Source organism: Pinus tabuliformis, chromosome 8 (assembly GCF_031772625.1).
Source record: "Pinus tabuliformis cultivar Carrire ecotype Pingquan chromosome 8, CPIR1, whole genome shotgun sequence".
NCBI lineage: Eukaryota > Viridiplantae > Streptophyta > Pinopsida > Pinales > Pinaceae > Pinus > Pinus tabuliformis.
The window spans coordinates 1927698863-1927724756 of NC_142294.1; the positions used below are offsets into that span (position 1 = coordinate 1927698863).

The 25894-nt window shown below is 40.3% G+C and overlaps 1 protein-coding gene across 2 annotated transcripts in view; it reads left to right on the top strand.

Moving 5' to 3' along the window:
- LOC149244219 (spindle/kinetochore-associated protein) overlaps window positions 1–25894 on the top strand; it is a 234109-nt gene that overhangs the window by 106858 nt on the left and 101357 nt on the right. For both annotated transcript variants that reach the window (XM_089374763.1, XM_089374762.1), the window contains exon 4: window positions 6361–6486. In XM_089374763.1, the coding sequence (XP_089230889.1) occupies window positions 6361–6486 (126 nt within the window). The remainder of the gene's footprint in view (window positions 1–6360; window positions 6487–25894) is intronic.

A 25894-nucleotide genomic window follows, 5' to 3' on the forward strand; every position in this document is an offset into this window, starting at 1 on the left:
TGAATATATACAAGACAACCAAAGATTCTCATGTGCCCAACCTTTGGCTTCCTTTTGGAGAAGGCTTCTTCAGGAGTCATACCTTCTAGAACTTTATGAGGACTTCGATTTTGAATGTACACAACTGTTTGTGATGCTTCACCCCATAAGAACAACGACAAGTCCAAATCATGCATCATGGCCTTGACAGATTCTTCAATGGATCTGTTCTTTCATTCTGCTACACCATTCTGTTGTGGATTATAGGGAACAATTAGCTCCCTCTTAATCCCAACCTGCTTGCAAAAAGCAACAAGCTCCTTTGAGGTGTATTCTCCTCCATTGTCAAATCTCAATATCTTGATCTTTTTACTTGTCAAGTTTTCTACTTTAGCTTTGAATTCCTGGAACTTGTCGAATACCTCATCTTTTGTCTTCAAGAAATATATCTAAATCATATGGGAGAAGTCATCAATGAATGTCACTTAGTACAACGAACCACCAAGTGATTTTACGGGCGTTAGACCACATACATCAAAATGAATTAGGTCCAAGGCTTCCCTAGATCTGTTATCACTATTTGGAAATGGTTTCTCAATGTTCTTCCCAAGAGCATAGCCTTTGCATGCATCATCGCTCTTTATCTGTAGATTAGGAACCTCTAACACTATTTCACTTAATTCAGGCAATGCTCTAAAATGAAGATGTCCATACCTTCGGTGCCATAGCTCACTTGGATCTATTTCATCATGTACTAATGCTTGATCTAGTTGACTCACAAGTCTATACAATCTTCCATCACGAATCCCAATAACCCTAGCATCATCTATACTAGAGCCCTTTGACCACACAAGTACTTTGCCATCCACAAAAGAAACCCTATCTCCTTTATCTTCTAAACAAGAAACATAGACAAGATTCTTTTTAAAACCTGGTACATAAAGGACATTACTGAGATGAACGTTGCTACCAGATTCCAGCTCTATGAATGCATTTCCAACTCCTTTGACTGCTTAACTGTTATTGTCTCCCAATTCAAACCTTTGAGACAACTTCTTCACTATCATGCTTGAACGATTCCCTCATTCTCCGGTCATGTGTCTTGCTGCTCCACTATCTACCAACCATATGCCATCATCATCTGCAAAGGAACCTGTCAAAGCAAAATAGTAGATGAAATCTTTTTCACCTTTGGATGACTTTGGTTTTTCATCTTCTTCAATTTCTGCTAAGGAAGCATGTTGTTTCCCTTTTTTTTTCTTGATAGCCATATTAGGACAATCTCTTTTGAAATGTCCATATTCTTGACAACCATAGCATTGTATCTTTGATAAGTCTTTCTTCTTCTTAGAGGAAGAAGATCCCTTTCCTGACTTCTTATGTTGCAGTCCAAACTTCTTCTTTCACTTGTTCTTGAAGCGGGTTGCAAGGGCTTGAACTTCTTCATCTTGACGATCTCTAGTCATCAATCTTGCTTCTTCTTGAGCACATTTTTGGACATTGGATAAAGCAACGCTCCCTGTGTGTTTCATGACATGGACTAATCGCCTCTCATGGATCCTTATCTCTGGCGATGCGATCATTGACTAACACTTGCGGGTTTTGGTCTAACAACAATCGTGATTCCCAACAAGTGGTATCAAAGCGTAGGTCACGAGTTCGATACACACCCGGCTCATGTTGGGGGGGAGATTGTTGGACATTGGATAAACCAACGTTCCTCGTGTGTTTCATGACATGGACTAACCGCCTCTCGTGGATCCTTATCTCTGCCGATGCGATCGTTGACTAACACCTGTGGGTTTTGGTCTAACGACAATTGTGATTCCCATCACACATGATGCCCATAATTGCTCAAATGAAGGAGCTTCTTTCCAACTACTTATCCCTGCTGCAAATGCATCCCATGATCTAGGGAGACCATTGAGTGCTATAGTTAGAAGTTCTTGATTGGGAATTGATTCTCTAATAGCTTGAATTTGACCTCTGATTTGCGAAATCCTCAAGAAGTATGAAGCCACAGTGTTGTCATTAGTCATCTTTGTATTTCAAAGCTCATTCTTTAAACTCATGGACTAACCAACATTCTTGATAGTGTAGATATTTATTAGGGCATCATACATCTTCTTGGAGGTATCATGCTTTACAATGTAGGGAATGAGATGATCTCTAATGGAGTCCACTATTAGACTCATGGCAGTAATGTCATCCTCCTTAAACTTCTCTTTTCCAACTGCATTAGACGGTTGAATAGTCTTTCTTGTCACAATATCCAACACTTTGCTTTTGGTTGAGTTTGTTGCTCCCTCTAGTTTGTTTTTGGATTTCATGGAGGAAGCCATAATTGCTAATGTACAAGGGCTTTAATAAAATGCTCTCTCTAGGGTTTCTGCAAAAGTGATCTCAATGTACCTTCCTTCTATCACCAAGGCTCTAATCCCATGTTGATTTTCTAGTGCAATTAGGGTTAGCACAATATTTCTGAAATTCTAATAATTACTTTTGATGTAGATCTTCTTTTAACTTATTCCAATATATCATTCAACAATTATACTTCAAAAATTCAACAATAAAGAATAGTAGAACAATAGAGATCACAATGCACAAAAGAGAGACAAGATTTACCCTAGGAAAACCCACTACGGGGAAAAACCTAACAACCTTTTCAATAGAGAAATTCTTCTTGTTCAATGAGAGACACACCTAGACCTATGGTCAAACCTGGTCTTCTCCTCCAAGTCGAATCACCCAAATTGATCATGCACTTTTCTCTTGAAGTTGATCCTGCACTTCAAGAATTTCGGCTCTCCTGAAATAGTCAGTTGCCTAGAATTTCGGCCTTGCAGCAGTTACCCCAGTAACCCCTAAAATTTCAGCTTCTTGCAATAGTTGCCATAGAAATTGTGAATCACAGAGAGAGACACTCCTTCACATGTGCGAGTTGGTAGAGAGAGATATGAGAGAAAATTCGGCCTTCGTCTTTCTTTATCCTTCTTGTTCTTCGCTCACTTGTTCAAAAACTGTCTTGAGAGAGGAGTGCGAATTGCCCAAATCAGAAGCTCGAGCTGCCTGTATATAGTACTCTGTCTAGGGTGAATGGACGTGTCTCTTGGCTAGGGATGACTTGACTTGGAGGGAAGCCGACTTGTCTCTTTTGGAGCCAAAAATTTCATTTCAAAAATAAATTTATATTTTTTAAAAGTTGCAATGAGACTTTGAATCAAAATAAATTTTCCTTTGAATCAAGCATTTATAAATATTCTTTACAATGATAAATATAATTACATCAAGTGACCAAAAGTACATTATGAAGACCGACCATAGTTACAAACTCAACAAGTCCTTATGTTCTCATAAGCTTGCTCTGATAATATCAAGCTATAGCCTCTCGCATCTTCGCTAACATGGCTTTGATAATATCAACATCTCATAACTTACTTGGCTTTGATACCATGTTAAGAATTAACATGAGCGAGACAAGACAAGTAGGATGGTGGAAAAGGCTTTAAGCCCTTTTGTTAATTGTATTGATCTCAACATGTGATTTTATAATACACCAATTGACCTTCTAAATCTTCTAGATCTAGATCTAGATCACACTGACAACTCATTAGTGGATCATCATGACACCTCATCAAGATAAGAATTACAATTCACGACAATTGTATTCTCGGACTTTGTGATTGTCTAGGCACTCACAGTCTAACAAATACTATTTAGTTTTCCTGTATTCACATTCATCCCAAAACTCAAGTGTTTGGGGCTAGATGTCAATCAGAAGCTATGGTGGGATGCATGCAATAAATTTGGGTTATCTCTAATGGCTTGCCTTTGAAGATGATTTGTTCCTTTTTGTGGCAAGAATACTACTATCATAATTTTCCCATGTTCACGTTCATCACAATATTTGTGCAAACTGACTTTAAGGCTTCTAGTGATCATATAGGCTTGTGTACTGTCCTTGTTGTTAGTGTTAGACTATGTTGCAGGAAACGTGGTATAGAGGTCCGTTTCCGTACGGAAACGGGTACGAAACACGGAAACGCGTTTGGTATGGCCGTGAAACGCGCTTTCGGCCATACTGCCACGTTTCCCGAAACGAAAACGTGGCCAGTACGGCCGGAAATGCGTTTCAGGGCCGTACGACCCACGATTCTTCATTAACTTGTGTTTTTTTTTTTTAATTTTTAATTTTTTTTTTAATTTGTTTTTTAATTTACTTTTAGGGTTGTTAGTGACTTATTGTTGCTTCTAGATGCGTGTCTAAAGCTATAAAAGTGAATTTTTGCCCTAGTGTTGATATGCAGTTCATCAGGAAGTTTGAGGGATATGCAGTTCATGGTAATGTTAATTTCTTAAAGTAAAAGTGATATTCTCCTTTATTTTTCATTTTCATCCTTCTACTTAAATTTTTAACATTACCATGAAATGACTCAGGATGTTTGAGAGTGGTTTCGACCTCATTGGATTTCATATGGAGAAAGTAGAATTTTAGATCTCACTCAAAATCCAGCAGAGTTATTTGTTTTTCAGGATTTCAGGATTGGAGGGATTGCAATGTTTTCATTGGATTTTATCATGTACTAGGGTATGGAACTTGTATTTAAACAAGAGGACCAAGCCCTCTATGCATGGGAAACTCCCAATAATCAAGATCATGTAGGGTACTAGGGTATGAAACATGTATTTAATCAAGAGCACTAAGGTCGTTCGACTATGTAGGAGGAGACTCCCAATACAACAATGGTCCTTCTAAAGAATGGGATGTGGATGCAGAAAATCCTGATTTGGATCTCTCTCTTGCAGCCTTATAGTCTTTATTGTACTTGCAGCCTCATATATTAATATAAATAAACGCTGATTTTGAGATTTGGATATATAATAAAGGTTGCTTTTGGATATTCCGATATTTTTATTTTCATTATGTGATCATTCATGAGTAAATGTGATGTAAATTAAATCTTAATGTTTAAGTGTAATAAATTATAATGTATCATTTATGCTTTATGATTGCACCTATATATATTTAAATATTTTCAATATATATATATATATATTCACGTTTCCCCGTTTCCAAAATTTGGGGAGGTCGCGTTTCGTATCGCTTCCCGTTTCGGAAACTCGTACCCGTTTCCCTGTTTCGTGCAACTTAGGTGTTAGATTGCTTGCAAATGACCCAATTTTTATGATAATTCTCGCATGGCCATTTCTTGTTGACCTTTCTTGTTTATCAATTCTTTTAGCTTATCTATGTAAACATTGAATAGTGTGGCAGAGACTGGGCAACCTTTTTTCACCCCAATGTGATTGTTGAAGATATGCGAAAGAGCCTCTACGACTCTGATTTTAGGCTTTATCTACTGCTGTAGAAAAATGAGTGCCCCATGCATGAGTATCCTGCATGTTGGACACATGAGACACATTTTTAATTTTGTTGAATATTTGTTTTATTAGTTATTAATTATATATATTCTGTAATTTTTATAATATTTAAGCCTTTTATACTTAATTTATTTGTTAGTACTTTTTAATTATATGGCTATTTCCATTCAGGCAAACTCCCTGGCACTTTCCTCCATTTACAGATTGTACACAGTGCAAATTCGTTGGTGCTGATTACAGTGCTTGACCCAGTGAGGACATTGAGTGAGGCACACAATAGAGGCAATCAGCTAGGGGAATTGACCCTGAGATTTTCTGCATTAAGTGCATTAAGCTCAAAGCACTCGACCACTCGAGCTTGCCTGCTGGGCTTATTTATATGTTTGTGTCTCATTGCAGGGGTGTCTAAGTACCTATCGGCTATGTGCACATGGCAGGGGACTTTTGAAGCATTCAACCAGGATTTCCTAGCAGATTGATCACTTCAGTCTTGTCTCAAGGAGGGATCGTGCTTATGAAATTTTTTGTGGAATGGTCTTTTTACAAGGCATTGTTTAGCTAGTCAGGTGTGATGTTACTGTGCATTGAGAGAGATCTAATACAAAAAGAATTATTTGGTTTAAAATTTGGCAATATTATGCTTGGATGAGAACCTCCTCTTTGCTCTTCATAGTGATTGCTTCACAGTCTAAATATACTGATTGCTATATATTATGGATTTTAAGTATGACTTAATCTTGTGTTGAAATGCTTGTGTCTTTGATGGTTGCCAAACTCCCAAATAATATCTTTTCATTATAAGCATGGCTTAAGAAGCACTTATTCTGTTTTTCTATAATCATCTTGTATGAGCAAATGAAAACTATGATGACCAACTCCATAACAGACGATACCGTGTGACAACATCTGTACTGGATACTTGGACAGCTTTTGGTGTGTTGGACAACATAAAGATGTAATGCTTGTGATTTCAAAGTAATCAGTTGCAACTGCTTGCAGGATTTGATTGACAAAACACAAAGTATGCTTGTTGGAAATAGAGGTTTGCTACAACGCATGCAAGCTCGTGCAAATATTCCAGTCATCTGTGATACTGATGATACAGTCTACATTTCTTTTGAAAAGGTTGGTGCTATATTTGTATGACACTTTTTTGTAGATGAAGTTTATCTACGAGGAAGCAGTATACTATTGTTTATGGGCAATTTTCCATTCAAAGTTGAAATTATATCGAAAATTTTATTATAAAGAAATATTCAGAAAATATATGCTTTCTGCCTTTATAAAGTTGATGTGCAGTGATAATGCTTGCATACTTAATTTTCAAAAATCGAGACAGAGGCTGTATATGGGTTTACTCTCTATGTTATATGTACATCAGTTTCAACATTGACATTATTAGAAATTTTCAGACAAAATAATTCTGGAAATACAGAAAGAGGGGGAGGGGATTGCTGAATCAGTGTTTCATTATTTTAAACTATTTTTACCTTTTAAAACATTTGATGCACGTAAATCATGAAACACAGATCTTCATAAGAAACACGTCTACAATTTTTCTTTGTAAATGTTTTGTAGAATTCCTTGTACAAAGTAAGCACCAACTTGCAACTTTGTAGGCACCAACTTATAGGAGATTTCATTCCCCTAGCTGAGCACCAACTCAGTGAATGTAGGCACCAATCTACAGGGGACACCGATCCCCCAGTTGAGCACCAACTCAGCAAACTGTAGGCGCCGACCTACATCTTCAAGTTGTTACTTGGATCTGTCATCAATAATCTTGGTCCTCGAGAAATTCTACAGTGAGTTGTCATCTACCCATGCAACCCTCAGGTTATGCGCCTTCAAGATTGATCACAGCCACTTGACCTGTACACCTTAGCTTTCTGCTCTTCAACTAGGCTTCTTGACTTGGTTTTTTAGACTTGATCTGCTATATGTCAGTTCTTTGTATTTGATAAAAAGGAGGTTTGCCCACCTGTCACTTCAACTTCCTCAACTCTTGCTGTTCACTGTTCAACTGTCACTGCTTAGGCTTATTATATGTTCAAAGAGAAGGTCTGCCCACCTGGTAGCTTGTACTCAACACTGTAGATTTCTTTCTACTACATAGGGATTTTCAACACACTTGGAACCAAACAGGCCTTTACAACCTTGAAGGTTTGCTTCTTGCGGCCTATCAACCTTTGCATTAAACACTCACTTTATGCAACCTACCGGCATAGCACAAAAATTGTTCATGACAACCCTGTTCTCACTGCACCTCTGTCCACAATAGGGCTCGGTCCTATCATCACTTTAACATCACAACTACTTCAGCCAACAACTCCCTTAATACTTCCTTAGCCAACCAAACTCAGCCTCCAAAGATCCTTGCAACAATTTTCCAACAAATCTCGACTACCTCAAAAATTAGACGCAAACTTGGTCTATAACAGGATTGCAACTTCGGCCACAAACTAGGGTTGAACTCAACTTTCAAAACACCAAAAACCAGCCTTCAAACTACACCTGAACTTGGCTTTCAATGCACCAGAACTTGGCCCTTAAACCAGACCTGAATTTGGCCTTGAAAACTCCACGATTTGGCCTTCAAACTAGCCCTGAAATCGACCTTTAAACACCAAAATTTGGTCACTAGAGCAGTTCTGAAACTCAACCTTAATAGGATTGAAGTTCAACCCTCAATGGGGCTAAAAGTCGCTTTCAACAGGGCTGAAAGTCAACCTCTAAAACAACTCTGAAACTTGGCTTCTAACCAGGACCAGAAACCTTCCCAAAGAGTGCCAAAAACCCTTCCAAAAATGTGCCAACAATCCTTCCCACAGAAAACCTCTCCAACTCGGCTTCACTTCACTTGGTTCATGAGGTATTGTTGACACCTAATCCTAAGGGATTGGGAAATTAGTGTAAATATTGTATATAACAAAATAAAGAAGATGAAGAGACATTGGAAGATGAATCCCAATAGTCTCTCTCTCCTTGTATATATTTACGTATTCTCTTAATGAAAATTATCAAGTTGTGGAGTTACAGATCCCTGGCCTGACATGGTATCAGAGCAATAGGTCCCAATTTAGTTTTCAGCTTTGTAACTCCTGCCATTAAAACTCTGTTTTGTTCTCTGTCCATGAATCCTCTGTCTTCTGTCTGCTGGTGTATACACTGAGTTGAATGCATATGGTTTAATCGCGCGACTGAACTGTTCGTTGCGTTGAATGTGGAATAAGCTGGTTGTGAAAGCAGACTTGTGAAGTTGAAGCCTACGAAATCTGGCTGCCTTACTCCTTTGCGCTGAATTGGAGGCCGTATGCTTTTATGATATATAATACATGTGTTGAAGTTGTATGGTATGGTGCGAGCTGTGTGTTAAACAACTTTTTATGTGTGTGCTCCTTGTTGAAGTCTGTGTGCTCCTCTTTGTGCATTGAAGACTCTAGTGCATTCTTTGGGCAGTCTTTTGAGCGTTGAAGCAACGTATTGTGGTGAGTTCCATACCGTGAAGTATCATATGCCTCTGCGTGGAATGTAAATTGAATGCTTTGCAGACAGTGTGTCATATGAATTAGAAAATCATAAAGGCAGAAATATTTTCTTATCTTGATAGTTACTTTTGATTATCTTTGAATTCTTATTATCTTTTTTTATCTTCTTATAATCAAGCAGCTACCAAAACATAAGTTCATGAAGATCAACACAACAAAGACATAGGATGTAGGCTCTTAGCCAGGGCTAAAACCCCTCTTCTAAGGGAAAACCCAAAAACTTCACTTCTCTTTCCTTAGAACCAAGTCAAATGAGATAACCAAGACCTTTGACCAGACCAAAAGACCTCCTCCAATCCACGGAGTCAGCCTCCTAGGATGATTAGTCAAACTTCAATAGTCAACTCTAGTCAAACTGCTACAATCCTGGAACAAACTCAGATTCATGCCTTCCTGCTTCAAAATTTTGGCCCTACTGTAGTCCTGCAACTTCAGCCCTCTTGCAGCAACCCAAAAACTTGCACGTGTGGCAGAAAGGAGAGAATTTCAGCTTCCTTTTGCTTGACGAGTGTCTCCTTCTTCGCTAGGGTTATCTCTTTCTTTTCTAGGTATTTCACACTTCTTTCTTCCTCCTGCAACTGCAAATCAAACTTGCTTGATGGATATCCAAATTAGGTTGAGTAGCACTGCTTTTATAGTCATTCTGTGAGATCAAATTACTTCAATGAGGCTGACTTGACTGGAGGGTAGGCCGGCTTGGTGGAGGCATAAAATACAATTTTGACCCAAAAATAAATTTCTTTCTTGGCATACAAAACCCAAGAAGGGTCTAGTGCATGATGATATGGACAAGGAGTTATGACACAAAACCTAAAATCCTTCAATGGAGGCTTTGACCAAGAAATAAAATAAATAAAGCATGAAACCCATGCTTATAAATATTTTTCTTCTACAATAATTTTTCTTTTCTTTCTTTTAACAAATATATTACATCATGACTCAAATACAATTATGAAGACCGATATTAGTTACATTTCTCAACACTCCCTCTTAACTAGGGAGGTATTCATAATTGTTCAATCGGTACAGTGTTGACCTCAATTTGAAATGTTCTTAAGAATAGTAGAATAACATACGCAATACTTGGTATATCCTCACTGTCAAGGTATCCTCCAACAGGGACTAAGGTGTCATCTAGGCATTTGTCACTATAGGTACCATTAGGCTACAACTTTGGTATCCATCCAATAGGAAATAGATACCATCTAGGCCTGCATGCCCTGATACCAACTGTTACAGGGATATAGGTATCAACACTAATCGGAGCTCCAACCGATACCCTCCCTCAGGGATCTTGACTTCAACTGAGATCTCAATATTAAGTAGGCCGTGATGTCCTCCCAAGTACAAACAATTTTATGGTACTCATCTCTCCCTCTAAATCAGAGATATATCTACCAGTTTGCGCATGCTCCTAAAATAAACTAACTTCATGTTGGGAAGAGATTTCGTCAACACATCAACTACTTGTTCACCTGTTGGCATGTATTGTAGCTTCATGACCCCAATCAGTATAAAACTTTCAATGTATATGTTCTTGTATGCTAACACAATCTTCGGGGTCTTAAATTATTTTGATGCTGCTTAGGTCATCGTAATATCCAAACTCAACTCAATGGAAACTTCCTTCTTCAACTTTTCCGACAACACCAAACTCAACCTCAACACTTTCCAAACATTCAAATTTTGTGTACAACTTCATCAATCATGAATAACCATCAATAGTGCTTTAGCCATTCTTCAATCTTGATTCTATCTTCATGGTCCTCATTGTAGCTATCACAATATGTTCTCCCTTTGAACTGGGGAGATATGAAACTTCTTCTCTACTAGGGGACAAATCCATCAACAACTCAACCACACAGGTTTTTTTCTTTCGCGTCGTCATATCATCAGAGAACTTCAACCTTACGAAATACGAAACATCATTCCTTGTATCTTCACAGGACTACAAGGTCATCTATTAAATAGCAATGTAAACTTCAAGATTCTTACAACTCCTTTACATCATGCTCATCATCATATTCAAGTGATCATCAAGCATCAGGTAGGTAAGCATCGTCAATATCTTGAAGACTATGTACTGACAAATCTTCAACAAGAAGTACAACCAAGCACAAATATAGAGGAGCATGAACAGTCAAACTATGATTATCATATTATCATAGAGAGAGCATCTAGGGTTATCAAAAACTTAAAATAAGAAATTAAACTTTCAATATCAAAACCTAAATCTAGTTAGGTTTTCAATCAACAAGGGTTACACCTTTCATGCCCTAGATTTTCACAATCATTTTAGCTAGGGTTTTTGTGCAAACCCTAGATTCCATTATCAAGACTAAAGCCTTAGATATCAACAACTAAATCAAGCTAGGATTTTAATCATAGTGAAAGCATTATTACATCTAGGGTTTCATCATCATACCCAAGAATCTTATATCAATCTTTGCTAGGATTTTTCTTTAACAAGTTATTTACAAAGTAAATACTGAAAATAAACACCAGTGCATGCTCAACATATTACAGATGAGCAACTAAAAGAAACAAGAGCAAACACACCACATGACACCATTATTTTTGGACCAATTTCCCCAGAAAAACCCAATGTAGGAAAATCGGTGCAGCTATCTGAAGGTTTTCTTATTAAGCAATATCAGAGTACAATCTGGGTGCCGAAACTGGCCTACTCAACAGAGAATTTCCTTAGTGGCTATACCTCACAGTTTGAGAGAAATCTCCTAGCTGAAACCCTGAGAAATCCTTCCGACAGCTCTTCAGCACAAAACTGCTCTACAACCCCAGCGTCTGCCCAATCTGGACTGTGTCAGCCCTTCTCTGTCTCACGCTGGCCCTGCGTCTGCCCAATCTGGATTGCGTCAACCCCTCTTTGTCTCACGCTGGCCCTGCGTCAGCCCCTCTCTGTCTCACGCTGGCCCTGTGTCAACCTTTCTTGGCCTGCGTCAGCCCCAAGAGGCCCTGTGTCAGCTTTCTGGGCCTCTGCGTCAGACACACTGGCCTCTCTAGTGCTCTGCGTAACACTTGGCTCCCTCTGCGTGGCCCTGCGTGAGCCCTTGCTGGCTCTGCGTCACTCTCCTTGGCTGCTGCGCTGCTCTCCCGACGCAATCTCTGCCTTCTTTGTTTCTCTGTAGTCAATGCCTCTCAGCTGCTCTCCCGATCACTGATTCTATCTCTCTTAGCAAATCCCGCTCTAGAGAATAGAATGACTGATCACTTTGATGTATTCTCCAAGTGACCCTTGAGCCTCCTCTTATACTTTTCCTGTTGACATCTCAACGGCCGAGATTAAGTCCCTAATCAATGACTAAGATTAGATTTGGCTTGATCCATGTCTTTTGGACCACTCTAACACAGATTCATATTAATACACATTAATATTTTATTTTCCCTAATTTTAGACTTAGGGACTCCATTTAAAATATTAATTATTTTAATATCTTCTGATCTGTTTAGAATTTGCCCAAACCCTTTCTGGGTATTGGAGATCTCATGTGCCCCAACCTCTCCACCAAATTTCGTGGCTAGAGCACATCCGATGCTACCCAAAATCAACAGTTAACCAAAGATCCTATTAAGTGGTTTAAGCCTTTAAAGGGGGTGACATATCCATAGTATGTCCATTAGATGGTAGGTGGCAAGTGATATAATGATGGAGCGGAGCGGGGATCAAGGGAAGGATCCAGACCACGTGTCATGGGACAAGAGGTTAGCTATAATGAGGGAAGCCCGCATTTGAGTATATGAGTGTAGGTGGGACCAGATTGTGGTACATGAGTTACCCCGATCATTGTTTTTCCACCCTTCTTCATATGCCTTTTGCCTTTAATTGTTTTTTCTTCATAACTGCTCGGGGCCCTAAGGGATGAGAGCTTGATGTGTAGGATGAAGTAGTAGGTACCTTTTTTTGAGGTGGGGCATTTCATTGCCTACCAGGGGTTGGGAAAATCATGGGTCCTTTATGTGGAGGGGGGCTCATCTAGGGCCTGTAGGAACTAGGGTGATGGCCATAAATAAGGGGTAGAGCTCATGTTTGGCTTTTGCCCAGGTGCTAAATTTGTGTGTCTCGACTATCTTTTGCATTTTATAGTACATTTCTTGTTGAGAGTGACCAAATTATGCTTTTTCTTTTCTTTTTAGCTGCATCAACCTCTGGAGCATCGTGCCAGACCCAACCCAAAGTGTGGACAAGGGGAGGGGGAGGCTAACCCTATGTGGACCTAGATGGGAAAATGATGAATGGGGTTAGAATGAGAGGGAGGGGGTGATGTATATGTTGTCGGGAAGTGGGACCACACAACTAAAATCAGGATATTCCATGTGGTGTCAACCTTGATGCTAATGGGCAGTAAAGGAGATTCCACGGGACTAGGATACAAGGGTAACCACTAAATCGGGCAGAGGAGACGAGTACAAACCTAACCCACTCTTTCCACCGAATCCCCCCACCAATCCATGCCCAAAAGTGTCCATGAAAAGCAAGGAAAGTTAGTCAACTATACCAATGAAAAGCCATACCTTCGGGGTCAGGAGGCCCACCTTCATTCATACAATTATAACAGATGGGTGAGGGACCACATGGCTGCCTCAGGTGGTGAAGATAATGGCACATCAAGTTATCTGGTGGTTGGAAGGGGCTGCTGGCTGCCAACTGAGGACCATCTAGGAGAAATTTTTTCTCCTATATACACTACCCACAGGTGGTGGGTAACAGAGACCACACTATCTCAATCAGCGTTTCCCAAGTAGTGCCCTTCCTAAAGCCATGGACCATTAGGGGATGTCCCACTGGACTATGATTGAAGATTAACCCCCCATTTAAGGTGAGGGAACAAAACCATGGTCAAATCCCTTTATTCTTCCAAGTCACCCAATAATCCATGCCAAATGCCCAAATGAAAAACAAGCATATGCACCTGATTGCACAATGAATAACATTATTTTTGGATCATATTGCCCACCCTCTAATATGTGCTCTTGACAAATGGGTGAGGAAACATATGGCTGATGCAGGTGGCAAAGATAAAATGGCACATCACGTCAGCTACAAGGTGGCTATCAGGGGCTGCTGGCTGCCGGCTGAAAGAAGATGATTAGGAGAAAAAATTTCCTAGGGAGTCACCCACCTTTGTTGGGTAACAATTCTTTTGTTTATTCTTCAAAATTTGAGATTTTTGGACTTTATGCTACTAACTTTATAGCATATTCCTGTAGAATTGTAATGTATTGGTTTAACTGAATTGTATATTTGGGTTTTGAATTGCAACTACAAAGATTCTACATCTTTGCCAATCACCTTTGTACAATGTTTGAAAAGATTTTTTCATAATAGGATAGATTCTGTTCTTGCACCAATCTGTCGTGAATCACATTCTTTAACATTTCAATACAATTTACGAGAAGGTTCATCTTATGTTGGGATTTTGTCAATGTGGTCTTATGCATTCTTGTGCCTCACCTTAGTGCAAAAGCACTGGCATCAACAGCGGTTATATTATTTGTAATTCTTTTTATATGTATTCTATCATCAATAGATATTTTGCTACATATAATTTAATAAGTAAATACTCCACCCCTGCAAAAGCGTCCCTTGCATCTTGAGCTTTTTCCTAGTGGTAATTTTTAACTGCCCTATTTAAATCTTTAGCATGTGAAACATAAAGTACGGTTGCAATAACAGGAGTTTCTGGCTATTAAATATCTAATGTACAATAGTCTATACTTTTTGTTTTCATGAAAAATGCATCTCATAGTATATCGATGTACTTTTAACTTTACACTTCACTAAATTTTGCACTCTTTTATTTTGACGTTGTTTAATGATGGCTTATGTGGTTACCCATACCATTTTCTATCACAATGCACTTAGTGATGTTAGCGGCATGCTCTTTTACTGTTATTTCCAGACTTGAGTATTCTCTTTTTATTTTTATTTTTTTAAATTTCTGAATATTTAAATGCATCTCATAGTATATCGATGTACTTTTAACTTTACACTTCACTAAATTTTGCACTCTTTTATTTTGACGTAGGTTAATGATGGCTTATGTGGTTACCCATACCATTTTCCATCACAATGCACTTAGTGATGTCAGCGGCATGCTCTTTTACTGTTATTTCCAGACTTGAGTACTCTTCTTTTTTTTTTCTTTTTTCCTGTCCAAGCAACTTTTAACAGTTGGTGGCTTTGTTTTCGAAGTTGTGCTAGAGCAATTGCACTTCTGACCAGCATGCCACCGATATCAAATGACTGGAACTTATGATCGGATGACCTAGATTGTTGAGATCAATTTGATGCTGGTCTACAGTATGCTTTCCTTGATATATAAATTTGTATGTATATCTCATGAAAACTATAAAATCTAGAAGCCTTTGAAACAAGTCCATTTAGCTCTTTCTGTGCTATTGTTACATTCCAAATTCTGAATTTGCTTCTATTCTTCCCCAAAGTTAGAAAATAAGTCTCCAGAATGCCTGAACATTGTGGGGTGTTAAGCCTAATTTATAGTGGGTTGTATAATTGTATTAAGGATGGGATTATTACCCATCCACATGGGTGACCCCTAGGAGGAAATTTTTCTCCTTTGACCCCTAGCCTCAGATGCTTCTCATCTTCTCTCCAATCAGTGCTTTCTTTCATCTTGTCTACTCATTCGATGAAGGTGGGTCATCTATTGTAAAGTACATTAACCTTTTTGTATTCTGTTAATTTTTGTAGCATTGGATGGTGTTTTAATCTCGAAATTTTGTGGCGAGGCTAAAACACAGGAGTTCTCCAAAACCCAGAAATCGTTTTTGGAAATTCCACCTAGAGATGGCTCAATTAAATTAATTGACCTTAATTAAATATTTCCTATGTCTAGCTTAGGAAAAATGGTTAATTTATAGCAATTGGTTGATAAAGGTGAGAATTCTCCAGAAACTCACAAAGATCGACTTGGAGATGATCTCAGCCATCGATTAAGTTTTAATCGTGGTCGTTGGAGTCCTAAATGGAGATTATAAGAAGAGGTCGATGGGTAGATGGAGAAACACACATTACAGTGAGTGAAAAGCAACAGTGCGAGTTCCTTCGGCAGTTTGAGCTAGCCAACAGTAGAGTTTGAGCCAGAGAGAGGACACAGGGCTAGAGAGGGGTAGAGACAGTGATCCGGAGGAAGATTTTCCAGTTCCAGAGAGGCAAGAGAGGAGGCCGAATTGTTTCTCTAGGAGGCTGCGTAGGGACTTAAGAAGGCAGTTCGATTTAGTTGGAGGGGAGGTCATTTTAGTTTCCAGAGACTGGGAGGATTTTCTAGCAGGCAGGAGAGACACTTTCCCAGTCATCAGCAAGCAAGATAGCTTGATTAGCATCAGTTCCTGGCCAAGCATGTGAGGATTTGCGCAGAGGGTTTGGACGGCTTGCTTTTCAAAGGTTAGACTGAGCCGGGATTGCTTGGAGCGAGGGTAAAATTCCCTCAGATATTTTTGCCAGTATTTGTCTTAGATAGAATCGTCAGTTTGGCGACATTTTTATTGTGCTCAGAATTTCTGTTGCTGCATAATAACAAAAATCGTCAATTGCTGCGCCGGTTTTCCCACATTGGGTTTTTCCAGGGACTTTTTTCCCAAAATAACGGTGTCGTAATTTTTGTGTGTGCTAGCATTTCTTAGTTTCCAGTATTTTTATTTCCGCAATGTTTATTTTATTTTGTGAAGAAAATGCAGTGTGATTAATTCGATATTAATCAAAAATTAATAAACTGAATAATCAGTTAGGAGAATTAATTCCACTGTTGCATTTCAAGGAATTTTCACATGGTATCAGAGCATATTTGACGGATAGGAAGCTTAGAGGTAGAAGAGAGAAAATTTTGCTTTTTAGAGGGAGCAATAGGCCCAAATCTTATGGGGCTGTGCAGGGCCTAGCTAGGCAGTGCAAATTGCTGGATAGAGGGCTTGATTTTTAGTTGCAGGGTGGCAGAAAATTCGATTTGTCTAGAATGGCGATTCCAACAGGTAGAGGGAGTAGCAACAAATCAGTATTATTGCATAGTAGATTTCTTGTCTAGGCACAAAGGGTTTGCAGTAGTTTGCTAGAGCAGAATCAGTGCCGAGTGGAAAAGAAAGTGTACACACAGAGGGAGCTTCTCTCAGAGGGTTTCTAGTTTCAGAAATCCAAAATTTCCAGTTGCAGCAGGCATATTTTCTCACTCCAGGAAGGAGTGTGAGTAGAAGTGCTAGCAGTCGAGCAGGTGAAAGAGGGAGATTTCTAGCAATAATCTCCACATTATTTGAGTTTCGTAGATTTTGCAGCTTTCTAGAGATGGTTGTACGAGATTGCTAGAGGAGGTCGTGTGAGTTAGCCAGAATGGAGATCTGGGGAACAGATCGACTTCTAGTTGCCGGAGACAAGTGTCAGAGGAAGTGAAAGTTGTCTAGTACGAGTTGCAAAGCGGAGTTGGGTCCTAGACAAGGACTGAGCTCAAAAGGAGATTGTGAGGCACCAGATCCAAGAGGAGTATGAAACTCTAGTGTGCCAGATGGGTAGGGTCCAATGCAGTTGCAACAAGGAGATTAGTCAGATCAGTTCCAGTTTGCTGCAGCAGGACCATCACCTTTGCTACAAGAGCCTACAGTATCATAGTAGCAAGTTCAGTGTCAGTAGGTGGAGTCAATTATTCAGATGACAACTGCATAGCTAGTTGTAGTTAGTACTCGAGAGACAATTGCATAACTAGTTGCAGTGACATGGGTAATGCGAATTGCCCGGTTGCAAGATGCAGGTGCAGTTCCAACTAGATGATTCCCAGCCCAGAGCTACGCAGTCCAGTTTCCAGTACAGGAGGACAATGTGAGTTGCTAGAAGGGAGTAGAGAGATTTCCTACAGGGAGATCGAGTCTTAGAGGGAGAGTCTAGCTTCAGAGGGAGCAGCCCTATGGAAGTTCATGCCCACACAAATAGCTAGAGAATAGCTAAGATAGAACCCTCCAAACTGTTGCAAACTAGGTCCGACCTCAAAATATCTATTGCAATACTGAACCTGGCCTCCAAAATTGCTATTGGAAATGATGCTTGTTACCCACCATTTTGTGGGTGATATCCCTAGGAGAAATTTTTTTCTCCAAGATGGCCCTCAGTTGGTAGCTAGCAGCGCCTTGCAACCACCAACTAGATCATTGTGCCATTTCTCCGCCACCTGAGCCAACTATGTGGTCCCTCACCCATCTGCCATCATCGGGTGTTTGAAGGTGGGCCTCCCGAACCTAAAGGTATGCCTTGTCATTTGGTAATTGAGTATTGTAGTTTGCTTACCATGGACGCTTCTAGGCATGGAGTAATGGGGGTATTCGATGGAAAGAATGGGCTAGGTCTGTGCTCTTGTCCCCTAGACCCCTTTTTGGATGTTGACCTTGGATTCTAGTCCCGTGGAATCTTTTTTACTCACCATTTGGCTTTAGGGATGGTACTTCTTGGGAAACCCTGATTTTGGTTGTGTTGTCCCGCTCCCTCATCCACATATATTGCCCCCTTTCCACTCATTATAAACCCCATTCATCATATCTCCTACCTGGGTCCACATTCCTCCACTGGGTCAACACAGGGCTAGCTCTCCTTTTCCCCTTGGCTGCACCTTGGGTCAGGCCTAGAATGGTGTCCTAGAGGTTGATGCAGCTAAAAAGACAACTAAAAGCATAATTGGCCACATTCAACATCTCCATCTTGGGTTTGGTCTCCCTATACGGGGTCCTAATCCTCCAGAGGGTTACTTTGGCACATGTAGGGTGTGTGTTGAGAGCCATGGGCCTCCACAACATTAGACAACATTTGATGGATCCTCAAAGATGTTCAGAGATTGCTCGAGATTCACCTATTGGACGAGGAAGATGCATCTGGTTCACCTTTGCCTAGCCAACCCCACAGTTGTACCATGCACTTGGTAGGTGACCCAAGACTTGTATGCTGATGTGCATCACTTACACCATCATCGAAGCCCTTATAGATCAATGTTTTAAGTCTCCGACTCCGACTCCGACTCGGCCGAGGATCGACTCCGACTCCGACTCCGAAACCGTAATGACTCGGCCGGCTCGATTTCAATGACTCGGTCGTTGTAAAAAATACATTAAATATTTTATTTTATTTTATTAAAAAACATAATTTTAAATATTTTAAACATAATTTTAAAGATTTTTATTCATGTTTCCAAACACACAACATTATAATATAGATGGAAGACAACATATGATCAAAGTAGGCTCATGAACCAATCCACTATATGAAAATGGTACCCAATGGCAATACATAGTCAACTGTCATACATGATCAAAGACTCAAAACAAAATACAAATAACCAAGGAGGCTAGAAATGGCCTCTACAACAAAAGTAAACTGTGATGGTGACCAGACTGCAATACTAGTTCTACTGGCTAGTAGCTACTGCCAGAGGAGCCAAGATCATCTCGACCAATCTCTGGATCATCATCATCAGAGTCAGACAAGGGGCCCCATGGCTCCTCATCATCATCATCGTCTCCAACTGCAACTGTAGAAGTGGTACCAGTACCACTAGCAGGCTGTGCAGCAGATGCAAGCTGAGATAGAGTAGATATGCGGCTGCGCTTCTGTCGTGGCTGAGCAGAGGAAGCACCTACAACTGGAGTCCTTGCTGGCTGTGAGACTGAGGCTGGTGGATTGGGATCTGCATTCAACTGAACAGGCTGAAGTTGAACAACATGTTCAAGTTCATCAAGATCCTCATCAGGATCAAACTCTGGTGGACGACTCTCCACTACCCAATCTGATGTTGGATCAATGTCTTCCAACACAATGGGATTTGAATCAGGTATTTTGTTCAGCAATTGGTTTCGTCTGAGCCGAAGGTTGTATTGGACAAAAACTAGATCATTCAACGTTTTTGATCCAAACGGTTTCTCTTCTTTGTGTGAATCCTCTCAAAGACAGACCAATTGCGCTCACACCCAGATGCACTGCAAGTTTGACTCAAAATACGAATTGCAAACCTTTGCAATTGAGGGCACTGGCCACCAAAGGCCTCCCACCATTGTGCTGCAAAAAACATAGGAGTGTAATGAATTATGAGTTAGATGAAGGCTGAAGCTCAACAAAATTACAAATTATATCTAACTTTCAAATTATAAATGATTTAACAAACTTTAATAAAAAAAGTAAAACTGTAAAACCATTAAGAAATTGAAAATTGAAATTTTTGTTTACCTGGCTCATCTGCTTCTCTTGCAATCTTTGCTAGGTTCTTCCCAAAGGTACCTGTTGCATTGCTGAAGGATGTGACCTGTTGATGTATCTCCAGCTGATCAGACTCCGATGGGATCATGCGTTCAATGCAATCAACCAGTCCATCTCTGACCTCCCCCCTCAAAGCTCCTGACTCCTTAGCTTTATAATGATACCGTGGGTTCAAAAAATACCCAGCTGCATGTATAGGGCGATGGAGTTGATTGTTCCATCTTTCATCAATGATTGCCCAAATGGGCCCATACTTTGCCACTCTATCCTTGTATGCTGTCTTTATTTGCTCCTTTGCTTGATCCATAGCCTCATAAATGAAACCCATAGCCAACCTTTCCCCATCCACCAACCGCAACACCTTAACTAGTGGCTCAGCAAGCTTCACAATCTCTGCTGCCTTTCTCCAAAAAGTTTCTTCATGGACTTTCCTTTTCAATTCTTTGCCTTCTGGTTTGTTAGACCAATTGCTTTGATTCCATTCATCACTGGAAAACATCTTTTGCAAGTTTCTATGTTGGGAAAGCATAGATTGCAATGTCAAAAAATGTGTAGCAAATCTAGTGATGGCAGGCCTAATAATATCCTTGCCTCCAGTGTGTTTCCTCATGAGACTCAAAACCAGTGTATGATTGTAGATAAATTTTGTTATGCTTTTGGCATGATCTACAGTGTTTCTGACCCAATCTAATTTTCCAATATCCTCAAGCATGAGGTCTATGCAATGTGCAGCGCATGGGGTCCAAAAGATGGTCTTGTGTTTTTCCTCTAACAGTTTACCAGCAAGAACATAGTTAGAGGCATTATCTGTGATGATTTGAACAACATTAGCCACCCCCACCTCCTCAATAACCTGATCCAATAGCTGAAACAACAAGTGGCCATCTTTTACCTTATCAGATGCATCAACTGATTTTAAAAACATGGTTCCCTGTGGGCAGAAGACAAGAAAGTTTATGATGGTACGGTTTCTTTGATCAGTCCATCCATTTGACATGATGGTACACCCTGTTCTTGCCCATGAGTCCCTGAACTCTTGCAAATACTCATTAATGGATTGAATTTCTTTCTGCAAACGAAACCCCCTTAGCTCTTGCATAGTAGGGCCTTTGAAGCCTTTTCCAACAGCATGTATGGCATCAAACATAGGCTCATAATATGGTGAACAAGCAGCATTAAAGGGGATATCAACATCATACCACCATCTAGCTATGTAGTCACAAGCAGTCTCCCTCAATTCTTTCTTCCAATGGTCATCTAAAGTGGGCTGAATTTGACCTTTACTAACTTCAGGACCATGTGCATCTGATGGAGAGGAGGGAGTGAAATAACTTTTGATAGTCACATCACCCTTTGTCAAATTCATTCTACCCTTTCCCTTATCTTGAACAGAACCAAAAGAGGGAGGAACATAACGGAAAGGGTTGGATGCCTCAGTTTGAGGGATAGAGGAAGAACCCTCAAAATCATAGTGGGGGTTGGTAGCCATCATTTTTTGTATCTCCCTCTTCCTCCCAATTTAAGCCTGTATCTCTTTTTGCCTAGCCTTATCTTCTTTAAATTTCTCAAAGCTGGCCAACAAATTCTTTCTAATCTCCCCAATTTCTGATGAGGTACATGGGGTAATTTGGCCTCTAATCCCTGCCAAGTGTTGTTTCAGCCTATTAATGCCCCGAGGACCTTCCTTAATTTTCCTATGGCAAAATTTGCAATGCATCTGACTATCAACCATTTCAACATATGCCCAAGCAGGATCTTTTGCTCTAGGTGCCATTTTTTGACTAGGAAAACAATCTGAAAATGAAAAAAAAATAAAAATTGATTCAATGTTCATTTATTTGACAAAAAACACTCTCAGCTTTCTTGATATGCACCTAAAATTTACTAAGCAAAAACAGATTTATAGAGGTGGAAAAAAATACCTCCAGGCACAAACTGCCTCCTCAAGCTTGCTCCAAGAATCAGCTCCTCAATGCTGCTCCAAATGGCTGCCCAAGAAGCTCCTCACTCCAGCTACAATGCTCCTCCAAGACTCCTCACTGCTGCTCCAAAACAAGCTCAAGAACTGCTCACTAATTCTCAAAGAAGACTCTCACTCAAATGCATAAGACTGCTGTGAGTGAATGAGAGCATTTGGGTGTCTTAAATAGGGTTTGGGAGGGGGAAATGGACCCCAAAAGCATTTAACAAATTACTATTACCCTTTGGAATCCATAAACTTCATTTAACTTTGTCAAAAATTACCAAAAAAGTGAAATTCTTTTATCATTTACACCTCCCCAGCCGTCCCAACAGTGACTCGGCCGAGTCATAACGGACCCGGCCGGGTTGACCGAGTCACATATGACTCGGCCGAGTCATATGTGACTCGGTCAACCGGACCGGTTAGCTCGCCGAGTCACTCCCCAGGCCATTGACTCGGTTCGACTCGGAGTCGATTTGGCCGTTTTGTAAAACAATGTTATAGATGGTCTACAGGCATCTTCGACTTACTTGGAGACCGATGAGGTCACTTGTGTGCCCTCACAGCCATTGGGAGCACCACAAGTTTATTATGTGGAGAACAAGGGGCCAACCCCTTGTCTATTACTTTTGGAAGTCCAATTCATCATTTTGGCACTTATGGACTTCATCAGGCCCCTTAGAGAGCCCAACGACATGCATTATTGATTATTCGACCTCTTGGGAGGCTTGTTATTTTGATTATGAGCTAGTTTGGTGGGCTTGTCATAGCTTGAGTGGGCCTAATGGTTAAGAGCATGTGTTTCCTCCTAAGAGGTCACAGGTTCAAAACTAGAGGGGGATAGAGTATGTATGCCTTCGTAGACTTAGCAGTCAAATCGCTGCATGGAGGTGGGTCCCTTGTCCCACAACCAAGGGGGTTTCATACACCAATTCGGTGTCTGGCTTGGCTGTGACCTTAAAATTAAATAATTGGATAATATAATTTGCACATTATTTTTGTTGATGGGCTAATGTAGGCTCAAATTAGGTAATTCAAACTCCTAATGAATGTATAAATAGGAGAGACATGAATTCATTTTGTATCATCACTTGGATTGGATCATTCTCTCTCTTGAGAATTTTGCATTTCTTTCTTGGAGGATGAATTGGAGCATGGATGAATTTTGATGTTTGGATTGGACTTTCTTATCTTGGAGCTTCTTTATTGGCAAATATGTTGATGGTTGGATATGTTCTCTTACATGTAAGTACACACATTTAATGCTATTCTTGTTTTTCTTTGTCATATGCATTGGAATGGGATTTTCGATATACTAGGGCTAATTATTGCACAGCATAATTGCGAAATTATTGTTTCTATACAGAATTTGTCAATCTATGGGCCATGTATGTTGAATGAAATCTCCTAGGGATAATTCTACCATGGAATTTATCTTGATAAGCCATCCCCTTTTGCAAAGCGAAAGCTTTAAGGTCACTTCTTCTTGCCCTAAAGGCCGAGCAATGTAGTCCTTGAGGCTTTCTTGACCGAGAAATGACGTCCTTTCTCACCATTCTCCTAGACTCCATTCTCCCCGAGGGATTAGGCACTGGTCTACCAATAGGTGGTCACTCAAAGACCCATTTTTCTTCACCTTTCCCTCCTCATTCTAGGTCTAGCCATGCTAGGCCACCTAGGGCATCACTTTCCCAACAAAGTAGCCATAGAAAAAGTTCGATCTCCTAGCCTCTATTGCGCTGGTGTGTCCTCAAGGTCTCCTCCAAATTTGAAGAAATTCCGATGGTGGGATTGCGAGATATCCCAAGCCCTAGCTCTGAGATCAAACTTTGCCCTAGTATTCCCTAGGCTAGTACCTCACAGGATCAATTTGACACTTCTAAGTGAAAACTCTTGTTTTGATCCTTTCCCCTTCCTTCTTTGGGTTAAGATCATCATTGGTTGCTAAACTCCCTCCCCTTAACCTAGCCTGGGTCCACTTGGCCCCGTGTGGTCCCATACCTTTGAAAAGTTAATTGTTCAATAACCACTTGGGAAATCAAGTAAGGATTTTAGGGATTGGGATACTCTTTTACAAGACATATTCCTTAAACCTTGCCCTTAATTCCTCACCTCCTTCTCCTAGAAAGCTTTGTACCTTGCTTGATGAGCAAGCGAGCTCCATTCTTAACCTCCTTCTAGGAAAGGGATCATTAAGGTCACTTCACATCCATTTGTTGATTCATCCTTCACAAGTGACTTTCCTTATACTGGGTCTCCTCCCATCGGTGAAAGTCCGTAAAGAGTAGGGAGTCTTAGCTGAGGTGATAGTGGGCTAAGTCTCCATTGTTGCCCTTGATCTAGTAGTTGACCCTTTAGGAGTCCCTTTTAGGTCCCTTGCTAGTTTGAGCGGTAACAATGCCAGAATTGGAGATCTGTGTGATCCCCACTCCAGTCTACAAATTTGCTCCAGATCTACTCACAAATGATGTTGATGACGCTCTGTGAGATTTCTAGTTGAAACCTCCTCAATAGTGGGTTGGGTTTTCATCCAACTCACACAAGGAAACCCAAGGGTTTTCATCAAGGGCCCTCTTTTATATTAATAAAGTGACTAATTAAAGTCTCTTTTAATCCAGGAAAATGGTAAAGTCACTTTTTACCATCCCATCTTGCAGATCTCTTCATTCCAGCTATTACACTAAGGTGTTTCTCCAAATAATCCCCTTCAAACAACACCTTTAATGTTTTTAATTAAATTATGCTGATAATAACCCCATTTTTACGGGATTCGTCCAAATGCAATAGAGCCAAGAACGAACTGTGTGGAACTGGCCCTGATAATGAATTATAGCAAGTGAACTCTATCGGACTCCATAAAACTCCTCCAAGGCCCTCCAGGCCCTTTGATGTTGTAATCTTGCTCCTGTAACTTGGCTGTCACCAATCCTGGAAGTCCATCCTGATCGCATCATAAGGGAAACTGAAAATGAGGACATTACATACCCAAGCTTAATAGTGACTGACCTGTTGTCTTGTTAGCTGCACATACCAATCTGCCAGAGATGTTTTTCAACCTTATGAACGCTGATTTGCATGCTCCTACATAAGAGTTTCTCTCATTTGCACATTCTTTCTTCCATCCGTAAGAGGTTTGTTTCTTTCCATCCAGATGAACACCAGTCAGTGATGTTTCTATCATAGATGTCTGAAAGGTAATGTACTTGGGAGTGCAGGTGATGTAAAATGTCACGAGAGGGCCCTTGGGTGCCTTCCCATCTCACCCATGGATCTGTCCCCAGTCTGATCTGTCCCCCATTGCTAATGAGCCATACAAGATTGTCACCAATGATAGGTTATGCTGCATGTATCAAACATGGTCGTCCATGCTAGTACCTGCAGTATTTTTCCTTGGAGCTGTTATCCAGTTTTCCTTGGTGAGGGTTTCGATGTATTTCTTGCGCATAATGTCTTGCCATGGTCCTTCTGTAAAGAGGATCCTTCAAATCTCTTTGGCAGCCAAAGCTTTTGTGAACGAAGGGAGGTCCTTTAGATCCCAATCCCTCTCTTTTAAGGACTAATATTCTCTGCCACTGGACTAGTGCCATACTTCTTTTTTTCCTTCTTTTGAGCCCATATGCACCTGATTACTGTCTTCCTTATCTTCTGGAGGATACCCTCTGGAATGAAGGCCACTGTCATCCAGAGGACCAGAACACAGGGATAACTTCTATAACACTCTTGAGAAGGATCTTTCTGTGCCCAAGAGGATACACACATATT